Raw genomic sequence first — 14,205 nt, forward strand, 5'->3', positions numbered from 1 at the left:
AGGAGTGAAAACACAAGCCGGTCTCTCAAATATTTATGATCTGTATCATGAAATATGTCTGTTATTGATACCAGATATCTTTCATATTTATTCAAAGAGCCTGGCATTTATCGTTGGAGTAGTGCTGAAGTGTGTCGTGATGTCTGGCTTTGTTTTATTTTCCAGATATTTCTACAGGGCGTGTCAAGGCACACTGTTTCCAAACCCAGTGCAAGTTGGAAGGCAATTGGACAAACTCCCTGCCGACACTCGCAGGAACATCCTCAGCCTGAGCAGGGTCAAGATGGGGTCACCGCTCAGCCCCAAGCCTCCCTTCCTGCCCCTCACTAAGCTTTCGCCCAAAGTTTGCGATAAAAAAGACCAGAGGAGCATCCCTGGCTGCAAGGCATCACAAGCCAGACAGGGTGCCGTCTCACAAACGGATGAAGAGAATGGCTGCAGAAGCCCACCAGCACCCACACATGGTGAAAAACGCCTCTCAGATATCTTTACATTAGTTTCCACAGAAACAAACACTCTTCCCTACACCAAAGACGCTCTTCCGCTCTCGGGGGAGCTGCAGCCTCCTTCTAGCAAACATTCGGAGTCTCCCGATAAGACATTAGAGCCGTCAGATGTGAGTCTGTCCAGCTGGACCACCTCCACGCCTCTTACCACACAGACAGACAGCGTCCAGCTGAGCTTGCCCCCTGTCGGAGCGTCTCAGTATGTCCGATACACGAGGAGCTCAGAGGAAGGACTCAAAACTGAGCACGCTGTTCACCCAGCACACAGGACTGTGCAGGTGGCAGAACAGTCGCTGTACACCGCCTTATAATGTCTTACAGTCTTAAGTATGTTACTCATACTCCAATTTGCACGAGGTTTTTTTTTTTTTTTTTTTTTTTTAAATCTTAATTTTATTGTATTTTTTAAGGAGATTATTTTATAAACTATACAAAAGGGTACTTTATATTTTGGACATAAAGCTAAAGTAAAGATGTTTTAGAGATTTGGGAGAAGGAAGAACTGGAATGTCTCCCATCATGTTTGTTTTTTTTGGGGGGGGGGGGTTTCTGACTTCAGAAAGATGCATCTCAGTACTTGACCAGGTTTTTAACCAGACCAGAGTAGACATTCCTTCGCTGAGTCTTTTGGGAGTGTGTTTTCTCTCTCTGACATGGGCACCATGTTGTTGTTTTTTTTGTTTTTTTAACTCGGCTTGTAGGGGCATTAAGGCCTGGACCAGACATCACTGTGGCCTCGAATCGCTGAGAGAACTTTAATGTTTTCATGTCTCCCTTAAAACACGTCTGCGTTTCTGTGCGAGGACTTCTGTGCTGAATATCCCAAAGTTTTATATGATCCTACAGAAAGAAAAAAAGTGGCATTCACTTGTTAGCCTTTTTGCTGGATCACATTTATGTTGCTCAATTTAAATGAATGAGAATCATTATTGTTACTATTGCGTTGCACAACACATTCCACTGAATTGTTTGAGCTGTTGACTTTACATATGCTTGTGCATCATGACAATTATCAACAAATTTACATTTCAGTCTTTGAAACACTCAGACTCTACCAGGAATTATGCTCTGTTTGTGTGCATTTCTGTCTTTGTACATTTGTATGGCCAAACTTCAGTTTTAGGGGCTGTTTGGGGGTTCAGACTTGGTTTAATGGTTCCAATCATGTTTAGGTTAGTGTTGGAGTTGTATGGGGAATGTTTTATATCTATAAATGTCCGCATGAAGGTAGAAAGACGAGTTTGTGTCTCTTTGTGTTGGATCGACAGATCTCTTCTAGCGGTGCAAGCCAGTTTTACATGTAAAATGTAAATTGACATATTGGGCATTTTTCGTTGTTATCCGCTCAAAAATCTGGGGCTTGTCTTCAAGTTTGCCGGGTAATAAGAAACATCTACCATCAGTAACTGAAGTAACCTGGATCTTAATGTTAAGCTAATTGTTTTCTCGCTTTACATTAATACTCAATAAATTATGAGAGTGGCAGTTATAAAGTTGGAGCCAGCAGACGGTAGCTTTGCTCAGCAAGGGTGGAGACGGAGGGAAACCTTGCAATTCAGCATCTTCTGTTAGTACACTTAAATGTATAAGTATATTGTGTGCAGTTTAATGACTACATGTCCATGGGGTAGAATTGTCTTAAATCAAGCTCACAATATTTGGCCACCATTAGGCCCAATTGTCCCTTGTTATGAAACCATTATTCAGTATGTTTCACTGTGAACACATCTGTGAGCTCAAAGCGGCAAGTGTTGGAGTCAAAATACACAATTTGAGAAGAGTTAGCCTGGCTACCAGTTAGCACCATCCAAAGATAAATAAATGGGCCTACTAGCAAAATTTTATATCATGTTTTTTTCTTTTAAAGCTCTTACAAAGATTGACGTGGTCTGTCCTAAGGTTAACAATTGAGATATGTTTCGATAAGTAAGATTTAAAACCCCTGATAGGCAGATTTTGTTCCCAGTCTGAGCTAAGCTAACTTTCATTTGGCTAGCTAAACTAAGCTAAGCTAACCTAATGCTCACCTGACTTTACCTTTTATAGATCTCAGTTTTCTGATCCAAGTATTAGAATGCAAATTATCATATTTCCCAAGTTGTCAAACTATTCTTTCAAGCTTTGCACAGCAGTTTGACAACAAGCTAACATCATGTATGACAACCAGGTTTACTTGAAGGTCTTATTCATTTTATTATATGTGCCAGCTCTATCTTAAGCCAGTCTGTTCTCTTTCTGCCAGTGTTCAGCTGCAAACCAAATCCTCCATGCTGAAAGGTCTTTCTAAATGGAAATGATACTGCTTTAAAATGTAAATTTGCACTTTGAAAGCGTGATGTCAGAGCTGCCGTTGAGTATTTTTAGCGCTGGTGATGTCAGTGGTCAGATAGAGTATGCATTGAATGGGAGGTGCTATTCTATTCTTACTTTTGCAAACAATGTGCTTTTTGTCACTGTACACAAACTAAGAATGGGAAATTTGGAAAGATGCTACAGTTTAATTGATGAGTGTTGGAAGCAGCAGCACCTTTTAACAGTTCATGATTGTTTTATCTACTGCAGTGTTTTTTTGTAAAAACCAAAACATTCCAAAGATAATTTATATCTGTATTTTCTATGCAATAGGCTGTGCCTTAACACTGGATAAGAAATTGCGAATCTGCTCATGACGCTGAATCTGTATGTGTTTAAATATGATGGAGCATCTTTGTGTTTGTAGATATTTATGAGGCTAGATGCTAGGTGGTTTTCTTTCCTCCGGACTTTTTTTCTTTGCACACAGCGCCTTTCTCTGGCATGCTGTTCAGATTCAGACTCCGCAGTCTGTTCACTTTGTTTTATCAGTCTGTTCTGTACTCTCTTCATCCCACTTAGTGTGCCAGAATGAAGCACACTGCTGCATTCCAACATACCCACTTTCACTCATTCCTCACAGCAACACCAGTTACTTTCACCTAACACTGCCTTTAATTTGTCCTATTTGAGCAATTGTTGGGTTTTTTGGTTTTTTTGGCTCTTTGGTTGTATTTTTGGTTAAAAGCCGGTTCTGCTGTAAGTTTAAAATTTTTACACTAGTTCTTGCATACTAGGGGGGGTAATTATCTACAGTTTGTCCTTGATCTAAATATTGATTAGAAGTTCTTGATGCGCCTTTGTAAGGAAATGGAAAGTAGGACATTTTAAAGAGATTCAGCCAACTACCTACATGGGAAAACTTTTACATTTTGTTCAGAAATACAGTATTTTATATCGGGTCTTTGTCCTTTTGAGTAAGTGGAAAATTCTTGCACATGGCTACATGTGAACAAAATAAAGTAACAATGTAATAAAGTTCTTCTTTGCTACCTGTTTCTCTGACGTGGATTACATACTCATTCTCTCTGTCTGTGGTTTTGGCCTTATTTGGGAATCGTCATCATATTGAATAATATAGCACTCTGTCTTTTGAGAGAACTGGTAAGTGTTTTACTAAACTTTAAAAAAAAATGCACGTGTTCAAGTCATTACACTTATTGATACTACGACTTTATTTAACTTGGTATTGACAGCTGTCACCTGCACACTGCTGAACACATAGCTGTTGAGCTAACATTTATAAAGAATAACTGTTTGCTCCAGTGTGATACTGAATGTGGAGAATACCCTATGTATGCATCTGTGTTCCATTTTCATTTTCACACTCTTAGGCAGAGGCTCCAGTCCCCAAATCTCCTCTCCCATTAGATTTTTGTGAATGATAAAACCATACAAATAAATGAATGGACTAAACCAGCGCTTGTTAGTTAATGTTAACTGAAAAAAGAAATCCTCAAACATTCACAGCATGTGCTGGACAAAAACTGGCACAAGATAGATGCTCCAAAGAATTTTGTCAAATTGCTACCTCACAGTGATGTTCCAAGTGAGTTTTTCTGACAGAAAGTTATGTTAACTACCTTGAATTTTTGTCTACTTGTGCCTCTTTTTAACAGTTGGAGGTCCCATGTAGTCGAACTTCTAGGTAATGCCAAAGGTCTATATCCTCTTATAAGCTTTTTCATGATGGCTCATCCTGGGCTTGGGTCCATACACTAACTTTGTGTCCAGTTTAATGCTCTCTTGAATTTTTATCTCCCTCCTCTAAATATCAACTTCACAGTGGGTGGTGAACAGTAAAGCTGGTGTCCGTAAAACCAAAACAATGTGCTGAAAGTACCATAAGGATGTTTTAAACAGAAATACCCTTAACTAAAAGGCCCAGGGGGACATTGTTTTAGCTCGGCATTTTCTCCCTTTTAACTGAGGCCTCAAGTCGCCTGAAATTGGAAGCATCTCGTCTTCAGCACTGGTCACAGTGACCTATACAGTTAAAAACAGGATCTGTGGTTTAACTGTATTAATAGAAAATTTTGAAAAAGTTCACTTTACCCCTGCAGCTGGCTGTGCACCACAAAGGCCGTTGTTTGTCGAAAAAAAGGCTTCCGTGACCAAAACGCAGCTTTACATGCATCTTCCACATGCAGTTACTTGATCCACTTGATAAAAGAAACATCTATTCAAGCCGCTTTAAAGCTCCTCTGTGATGCAAAGAGGAAGTAACATAGTGTTCTGTTGTTGCAGAAACAAACACTCGTCAAGTTGACCCTTCACTCGCCTTATGAACTAATCCCATCTGCAGTTTCCGGGGGGGTAATGTGTACACAGTCAGCTTTCTTTTGCCTTTAGATTACTGACCACTGCTGCACTTTATAAGAGCAGTTCCTCATCCAGATATAGAGATAATGATGACTCTCCTGTCCTCGCACTGCGGTTCTCTCCATCTCTCCATCTCTTTCGGGCCGACTAAACCAGTCCAATTGATCATCTGTTTTTTTTCTGCACCCTTGGTGTACTCACCAGAGAGTGTTACTTTGTGCATTGCCTTTGTCTCTGCACAATCGTTTGTGTGCTGCATCTGCCCTCTGTGCACTATTGTAGATAAGCAGCACATGCGTTATTGATAGTATAATTAAACAGGCTCCGCTGTTGAAATGAAGGATCCCTGACAGACTTCTCTCATTTTCTGTAATTACTTTTTGGATGACCTGCAGTCCACAGACAGACTGGAGACTAATTTTGCACAAGCTAATGGAGTTTAATTAGAATTTTATCAAAGGGGGGAGTTCCTGGTCATTAAAGCCAGCTTGACCTGCCTGATGAACCACTGTTTTAACAAGGTTATATCAGAACATTTTCAATTTCCCAAGCTGCCTTGTAAATAACCTGATCCAATGAAGCATACAAAGCACTGCATAATAGGAACTGTTTGTTTTAAAATCTTTACAGCATCTCCCCTTCATTCAATGCACTGCATGCATTGAGTTTTATTCACTTATGCTGATGCCGATATGCACTGCAATGCTTTTGATTCCAAATAACTGATACAGGCTTTTTTTATTTCTGAGCCCGAGCCATCTGTCTTGCAGTTGGTGGAGGCATTGTAAGCATCAAATCTGCTCCAACACGTAGGAGTGGCTCAGACAAAGCATTATTGCACTTTTTCACTCTAACATCCCACTGACACAGGAAGCCAGCCATCAGAAACAGCAGATGCATAACACAAAGATGGAGAAACACCTACAAGTTATTCAGAGTCTTTGGTTCACCTGACGGTAGGCTGTTAGAGGAAAGTGGATTGAGATACGTTTGAAATATGGTTCTATGGTTCTACTCTTTAGCTTAGGGGAAAACAGTGAACAGAGTACAAGTTATAAACCAGAGTACTAAATATGTTGAATGCTTGAACTGATATGGTATTTGTTGAAAAGTTACAGGGTCACTAAAGTTACAATTTACCCTTTGGCCACTAACAAACTGAAAACTAAATTACATTCAGACCTGCCCAACAGCGGTTCTCAATGTGAGAAATAATGGATCATCAGCATGAGTAGGATTTCTTTTTTGAGAAACACAAAAAAGGTTGAACAAATCTAGCCAGTCCAGTAGATCTTGAAAAAAAAACTGGAAGAAGTAGATCCTTTAGTTGCCTAAGAAGAAGCCGTCCAGGGTTCATCATCTGAGGAGCGCAGATATTTGTACACACTATCCTGGCATTACATCCAGTAGCCATCCTCTTAGAGCCCTGAATGTTTAGAACCTTATTGCCATCCCCAAAACTGATTTTTTTCAACGGAGAGTATCTATGTTGTGAGAACAGCGTGAGAAATAAATCTGTATGTAAACAAATTCCTTAATTTTGCCTCATAAACATTATATTCGGACATTGTTTGACCTGGCTGTTGTGATGATGTCAACCTCCGTATTCTGCTGAGAGTCAGCAGGGCTGATGAGCTGGGGTGGAATGCCAGATGTAAAGATGTCTCGAAGGTATGTGTATCCTGATCACAGAAGACATTAGCTCTGTCTTGATTGCCTCAGTGACCTCTGTCTCTGCTCACTGTATGGCACTCTTCCAGAAATCACTTAACAGCCATGATAAAATACTCCTCTATTCCACAATACAACCCTGTCCTACATGAAACCTCCAATGTCCTTTACTAAACCAAACTGCCGACTTTGTCACTGAGATTGATTGATGCCCTGAAGGAAGAGAGATGTGCCGTGATTATGTCTGTTTTAGCTGTGGAGATGATAACCATATGAAATATACACTAGACAGAGCAGATAAATTAAATTGATCAACAACTCCCATCACACAGACCCATTTTACATCCAAAAAGCTGGATTCAAAACCACTGGTTTCCCACCCGAGAGCCAGGATCTCCTTTAGAAGTTACATGGTGATTTTTTTCTTTTCTTTATGGTCACTCAAAGGCATCGTTGCCATTCATTCTGATGCAATGAACTTATTAGCTGACAAATTACCGTAAATTACCATCAAACTGGTGGGATTTTCAATCATTCCTTTGTGTTTTTTTTTTATTCATATATGTTTTATTGGAATCGTCGAAGTAAATTGCCGATTGACTCAGAAATGCAACTCCAGATGAATGATCAATGTCCAGAGGTCATTTGACTCCTCGCTCCATGTTTAGTCTCCACCAGCTTAGATATTTGTGTGTACGATGGCATCCTTACAGCTTCTCTTGCAGGATGGCCGGCCTGATTTTTGCAGCTTTTTGCAGTTTAAGTTAAAAAGGGAAATATTTAAGTACTTTTCCGGCCACACCAGAAATTGTAAAGAAATGGTAAAATCCTTTTTTATTCTGCTTGTAGTTTAATCGTTAAGCATATGTATTTTGTAAACTGATCATCCAGTATGTTTTATGCAAAATCTTGCAAAGCAATTAATTTTAGCATCCAGAATAAAGTCAAGGAATTGAAAAAAATATGGTATTTCCCCACTGGAGAATAATGAAAGGCAGAAAGAGAAATGCAGAGGCGTTCATGATGCAGACGCCTGCTGCTTTGTGTGTTGACAGTGACACCTTGTGTACACAAGGATTATTGCAGCCATGTTTAACAGAGCAGTAAAATGTCCAGGCTCAAAGACAAAAGGACAACGCAGATCATAATGTTACATTTCATCAAACTTTGTTTGGAATTTCATACAAACAGGAATTGCATTATTGCTATGAGAGGCAGCTCGATCACTTCCAGGAACTTTCAGGAGCGTGTTCGTTATAACCTCTGAAGGCACGTATGGTGAAACGATGAATAAATCTGTAGTTAAGCTCTACATCAGGCCAGCTTTGCATCCATACAACCACAACCAACCACTGCATTTACTTTGCTTTGACCTCCCGTATATTCCCTGGTTTAAGATGAAGAATTCTCATTGTGCAGTGTGACACAGAGGACTGATAGGCACAGAAAGCCAAATGTCACACTGACTGTAAAGCTCTATATCTGCCTTGAACACTGACAGAATAACAAACATCTGTGCGCCACAAGAGCATTGCACATGGAGTATATAATACATAATTTACTAAGGCTATATAGCAGAACGAGACGGCAGCCACTTTTCACTACCTGCTTTGTGTGACAGGTGTGATTTATTGTGTGTGAATATGATCTAGAGGTAACGAATGAGAAAGCGCTGTGTGTCTGCCTCCATGAACACAGCCAGCAGGAATGATTCTCAGTATTCAAACGGTTCATTCTGCCACTTCAGTCGCGCTTTGTGTCTTTTCCGTCAATTAGGCAAATTTGATTTTTGCTTAAGTCATATGCGGTCACCTTAGCAAGAAAGGAGGCCCCTCTTCATACTCTTCATACTATAGATTTGTATATACCTAATGTTTATTCACTTTTTTTATTTTTATTTTATTTTATTTTATTCTATTTGCTTGTTTTCACTTTAATTGTTTACATATCTTTTACTGTATGCTGCTGCAACACAACAATTTCCCAAATTGGGATGAATAAAGTACTTATCTACTTATCTTTACTGTGTTGTAAATGTCATTTTAAATGGATACACTTGGGCTTTTTCCCACATTTATTCACTCTCACTAATATATGAAGACAAAATAAAGTTTCATTTCAGAAGTCTTTGTAAGTCAATGTAAAATCAATGAGAGAAATCTAATTCACAAACAGGTTCAGACATTCTCCCCCTTGAGCTGTCACTCCCCCTTGAGCTGTCACCTTACCGTGGTGGGGGGGTTTGCGTGCCCCAATGAGTCTGGGAGCTATGTTGTCTGGGGCTTTAAGCCCCTGGTAGGGTCACCCATGGCAAACAGATCCTAGATGAGGGACCAGACAAAGAACAGCTCACAAAACCCCTATGATGAGAAAGAAAATTGGACACCGTGTTCCTTCGCCCGGACGCGGGTCACCAGGGCCTCCCCCTGGAGCCAGGCCCAGGGGTGGGGCCCGCCAGCGAGCGCCTGGTGGCCGGGTCTGTGCCCGTGGGGCTCGGTCGGGCACAGCCCGAAGAAACGACACGGGTCCCCCTTCCGACAGGCTCACCACCCGTGGGAGGGGCCATGGGGGTCGGGTGCAGTGTGAGCTGGGCAGCAGCCGAAGGCTGGGGAAGGAGCCTGAGCTGGTGCGCGAGGCTGAGCGGTTCCGGCTAGATATAGTCGGACTCACCTCGACGCACGGCTTGGGCTCCGGAACCAGCCTCCTCGAGAGGGGTTGGACTCTCTTCCACTCTGGAGTTGCCCGCGGTGAGAGGCGTAAAGCAGGTGTGGGCATACTTATTGCCCCCCGGCTGTGCGCCTGTACATTGGGGTTCACCCCGGTAGAAGAGAGGGTAGCCTCCCTCCGCCTTAGGGTGGGGGGACGGGTCCTGACTGTTGTTTGTGGTTATGCACAGAACGGCAGTTCAGAGTACCCACCCTTTTTGGAGTCCCTGGAGGAGGCACTGGAGAGTGCTCCTCTGGGAGACTCCCTCATCCTGCTGGGGGACTTCAATGCTCACGTGGGCAATGACAGTGAGACCTGGAGGGGCGTGATGGGAGGAACGGCCCCCCCGATCTGAATCAGAGTGGTGCTTTGTTGTTGGACTTCTGTGCTCGTCACGGACTGTCCATAACGAACACCATGTTCAGGCATAAGGGTGTCCATATGTGCACTTGGCACCAGGACACCCTAGGCCGCAGCTCGATGATCGACTTTGTAGTCGTATCGTCGGACTTGCGGCCGTATGTCCTGGACACTCGGGTGAAGAGAGGGGCGGAGCTGTCAACTGATCACCACCTGGTGGTGAGTTGGCTCCGCTGGTGGGGGAGGAAGCCGGTCAGACCTGGCAGGCCCAAACGTATTGTGAGGGTCTGTTGGGAACGGCTGGCGGAATCCCCTGTAAGGAGGAGTTTCAACTCCCTCCTCCGGCAGAGCTTCAACCATGTCCCGGGGGAGGTGGGGGACATTGAGCCCGAATGGGCCATGTTCCGTGCCTCCATTGTTGAGGCGGCCGACCGGAGCTGTGGCCGTAAGGTGGTCGGTGCCTGTCGTGGCGGCAATCCCCGAACCCGCTGGTGGACCCCAGTGGTGAGGGAAGCCGTCAAGCTGAAGAAGGAGTCCTATCGGGCCTTTTTGGCCAGTGGGACTCTGGAAGCAGCTGATGGGTACCGACAGGCCAAGCGGAACGCAGCCTCGGCGGTTGCTGAGGCAAAAACTCGGGCTTGGGAGGAGTTTGGGGAGGCCATGGAGAACGACTCCCGGACGGCCTCGAGGAGATTCTGGTCCACCATCCGGCGGCTCAGGGGGGGGAAGCGGTGCACCATCAACACCGTGTATGGTGAGGGCAGGGCTCTGCTGACTTCAACTAGGGACGTCGTGAGTCGGTGGGGGGAATACTTCGAGGGCCTCCTCAATCCTACCGACACGCCTTCCGATGAGGAAGCAGAGTTGGGGAGCTCGGACTTGGGGCCTCCCATTTCTGGGGCTGAGGTTGCCGAGGTGGTCAAAAAACTCCTTGGTGGCAAGGCCCCAGGGGCGGATGAGGTCCGTCCTGAGTTCCTCAAGGCTCTGGATGTTGTGGGGCTGTCTTGGTTGACACGCCTCTGCAGCATCGCGTGGACATCGGGGGCAGTGCCTCTGAACTGGCAGATCGGGGTGGTGGTCCCCCTCTTTAAAAAGGGGGACCGGAGGGTGTGTTCCAACTATAGGGGGATCACACTCCTCAGCCTCCCTGGTAAGGTCTATTCGGGGGTACTGGAGAGGAGGATCCGCCGGATAGTCGAATCTCGGATTCAGGAGGTGCAGTGTGGTTTTCGTCCTGGCCGTGGAACAGTGGACCAGCTCTATACCCTCCGCAGGATCCTGGAGGGAGCATGGGAGTTCGCCCAACCGGTCTACATGTGTTTTGTGGACTTGGAGAAGGCGTTCGACCGTGTCCCTTGGGGACTCTTGTGGGGGGTGCTCCGGGAGTATGGAGTGCCGGACTCCTTGATATGGGCTGTTCGGTCTCTGTATGACCGGTGTCAGAGTTTGGTCCGCATTGCCGGCAGTAAGTCGGACATGTTTCCTGTGAGGGTTGGACTCCGTCAGGGCTGCCCTTTGTCACCGATTCTGTTCATAATTTTTATGGACAGAATTTCTAGGCGCAGCCAGGGTGTTGAGGGGGTCCGGTTTGGCGACCTCAGAATCGGGTCTCTGCTTTTTGCGGACGATTTGGTTCTGTTGGTGTCGTCAGGCCGTGACCTTCAGCTCTCACTGGAGCGGTTCGCAGCCGAGTGTGAAGCGGCTGGGATGACCATCAGCACCTCCAAATCTGAGACCATGGTCTTCGGCCGGAAAAGGGTGGAATGCTCTCTCCGGGTCGGGAATGAGATCCTTCCCCAAGTGGAGGAGTTCAAGTATCTCGGGGTCTTGTTCACGAGTGAGGGACGAATGGAACAGGAGATTGACAGGCGGATCGGTGCCGCGTCTGCAGTGATGCGGGCTCTGCACCGGCCCGTCGTGGTGAAGAAGGAGCTGAGCCAGAAGGCGAAGCTCTCGATTTACCGGTCAATCTATGTTCCTATCCTCACCTATGGTCACGAGCTGTGGGTAGTGACCGAAAGAACGAGATCGCGAATACAAGCGGCCGAAATGAGTTTCCTCCGCAGGGTGTCTGGGCTCTCCCTTAGAGATAGGGTGAGAAGCTCGGTCATCCGGGAGGGGCTCGGAGTAGAACCGCTGCTCCTCCGCATCGAGAGGAGTCAGATGAGGTGGCTCGGGCATCTGGTGAGAATGCCTCCTGGACGCCTCCCAGGTGAGGTTTTCCGGGCCCGTCCCACTGGGAGGAGGCCCTGGGGAAGACCCAGGACACGTTGGAGAGACTATGTCTCTCGGCTGGCCTGGGAACGCCTCGGGGTCCCCCCAGAAGAGCTGGAGGAAGTGGCAGGGGACAGGGACGTCTGGGTCTCTTTGCTCAAGCTGCTGCCCCCGCGACCCGATCCCCGGACCAGCGGAAGATAATGGATGGATGGATGGAGGTTCAGACATTAATTTAGTACTTTGTAGAAGGCGTTTTGGCAGCCGCTGATAAGTCCTTGATAAGTCTCGACAGAATGTTTTTCCATATGCTCGTGAATTAATCCTAATGCTTCGTTTGGTAAACTAAAACTAGGCTTTCAGTGCGTCTTTCACGCAAACTCTCTGTACCCCCGATGCTGCATTTTTAACATTCTTAATTATCATGGTGTTAAGCTAATTTTGCACTTCATCGCACTTAGATTTTACATCGTGTCTCACAAGTGTCTTTATTGTGGCTTCTTTAACAAAAAAAGTTTGATCACAGAGGTGTTTGTCCTGTTCAGGGTCACAGGAGCCTGGAGCCCATCAGCTGTCGTAGTGTGAGAGTCACAGTACACCCTGGAAAGGTTTCCAGTGAAGAATTTGTAAATTACGCACAGAAAGGCTTCAACTTAGATTCAAGCAGGAGTAGCCTTGAGACAACAGTGCTAACTACACCCAGATGCAACTCAAGGATTATTAAAGCCAAAAGTAAATTACAACAGTTCTGATTGTAACCACAAATGGTTTAAATACCTCTGTAAATACAAGATTTCAGTGTCTGATTTTTAATAATCTTGTCACGATGGGTTATTGGATTCAGATTGTCACAATTATTTGGAACAATTCAATTCAATTCAATTCATTTTTATTTATAAAGCGCCAAATACAACAAATGTCATCTCAAGGCACTTAAATAATAAAGTCCAATTCAAGCCAATTGGAATTCAATTCATTGTAATCAGTTATTTATAAAATAATCCAATTCATTTATATAGAGCCAATTCAAACACAATTTCCTAGCTAAGGAAACCAACAGATTGCACCAAAACTTGTCTTCAGTCCAATCTCCCGTCCTGAACGTGCCTGAGGCGACTGTGGAAAGGAACGACTCCCTCACAAGTGAAGAGGTGAAAGGGGTTTGTATTGTATTAAAAATTTGTCAGCAGATGTCAGCATACAGCTGTAAGAGACAGAAACAACTGAAAGAGGTTTTCTTCCGTATGTATATCCAAGCTCCTCTATTCCTCTATTGGTCACCTACCAAAGGCCTACTTCTATGCAGTATCCTAGCTGTCCCCAGCTGTCTCTGCTCTTCTGGACAGAGATCTCTGATGTTGTTCCTGGGATCTGTTGGAGCCATTCTCCTGATATGGGACTCGGCCCCCGAATGCTCTGATTACCACTTCCCACATCTGAGCTTCTCATGTTCCTTTTTAACGTTGCTGTCACTTGACATTTCTACATCTATCGCTACTGCTTTTCTTCTGTAATTTGTTGATGTTCGGTTTGCTTAGCCATCTTTAGTTTAACATTGTGAACCGAGTGCTCCCACAGGAGCTCAGTCATTCTGACCACCTCCCACTGTGACTTTAGGTCTACCAACCCTTACTTACAGATGTTCCTGTACACTGTTCCAGCTGTGCTTGCACCTGCACCTGGGGTCCAGTCTATTGTGCATCTACTGCTCTTGTGCTGTCTTGTGAACATCTGCTACATCATTTAGAAAATAATTTTGGTAATTTATAGAAGTTAGTTAACTCATTGGATCTCTTTTCTTTTTCTTTTTCTTTGGGGTTTAAAGGAGGCATATCATAGTCTTTTTTAATAAGTTTGCATAATATCCTGTCGTCTTACTGAAATAAATGAGACAGGATTTTCTGTCCAAATATCTCTTGGCATCTAGCATCCTCGTGTGTCAGTCATCCCTGTTCTCCTCATACCAGTTGTCATTGTTTGTTTTTCCTCTTCTTATCTACTATCATGCTCATATACAGTACTAAACTGTTCTACGTTGAGTACAATAATCACTACTTCAAGGTAATATTCCGCT

The 14,205-nt window shown here is 44.4% G+C and overlaps 1 protein-coding gene across 2 annotated transcripts in view; it reads left to right on the forward strand.

The window, feature by feature from the left end:
• Window positions 1-3,847, forward strand: part of atp10a (ATPase phospholipid transporting 10A) — a 43,679-nt gene extending 39,832 nt beyond the window's left edge. For both annotated transcript variants that reach the window (XM_075484812.1, XM_075484813.1), the window contains one exon: window positions 166-3,847. In XM_075484812.1, coding sequence (XP_075340927.1) covers window positions 166-817 — 652 coding nt within the window. In that variant the 3' untranslated portion in view covers window positions 818-3,847. The remainder of the gene's footprint in view (window positions 1-165) is intronic.
• Window positions 3,848-14,205: the final 10,358 nt, after the last annotated feature.

Source organism: Odontesthes bonariensis, chromosome 15 (assembly GCF_027942865.1).
Source record: "Odontesthes bonariensis isolate fOdoBon6 chromosome 15, fOdoBon6.hap1, whole genome shotgun sequence".
NCBI lineage: Eukaryota > Metazoa > Chordata > Actinopteri > Atheriniformes > Atherinopsidae > Odontesthes > Odontesthes bonariensis.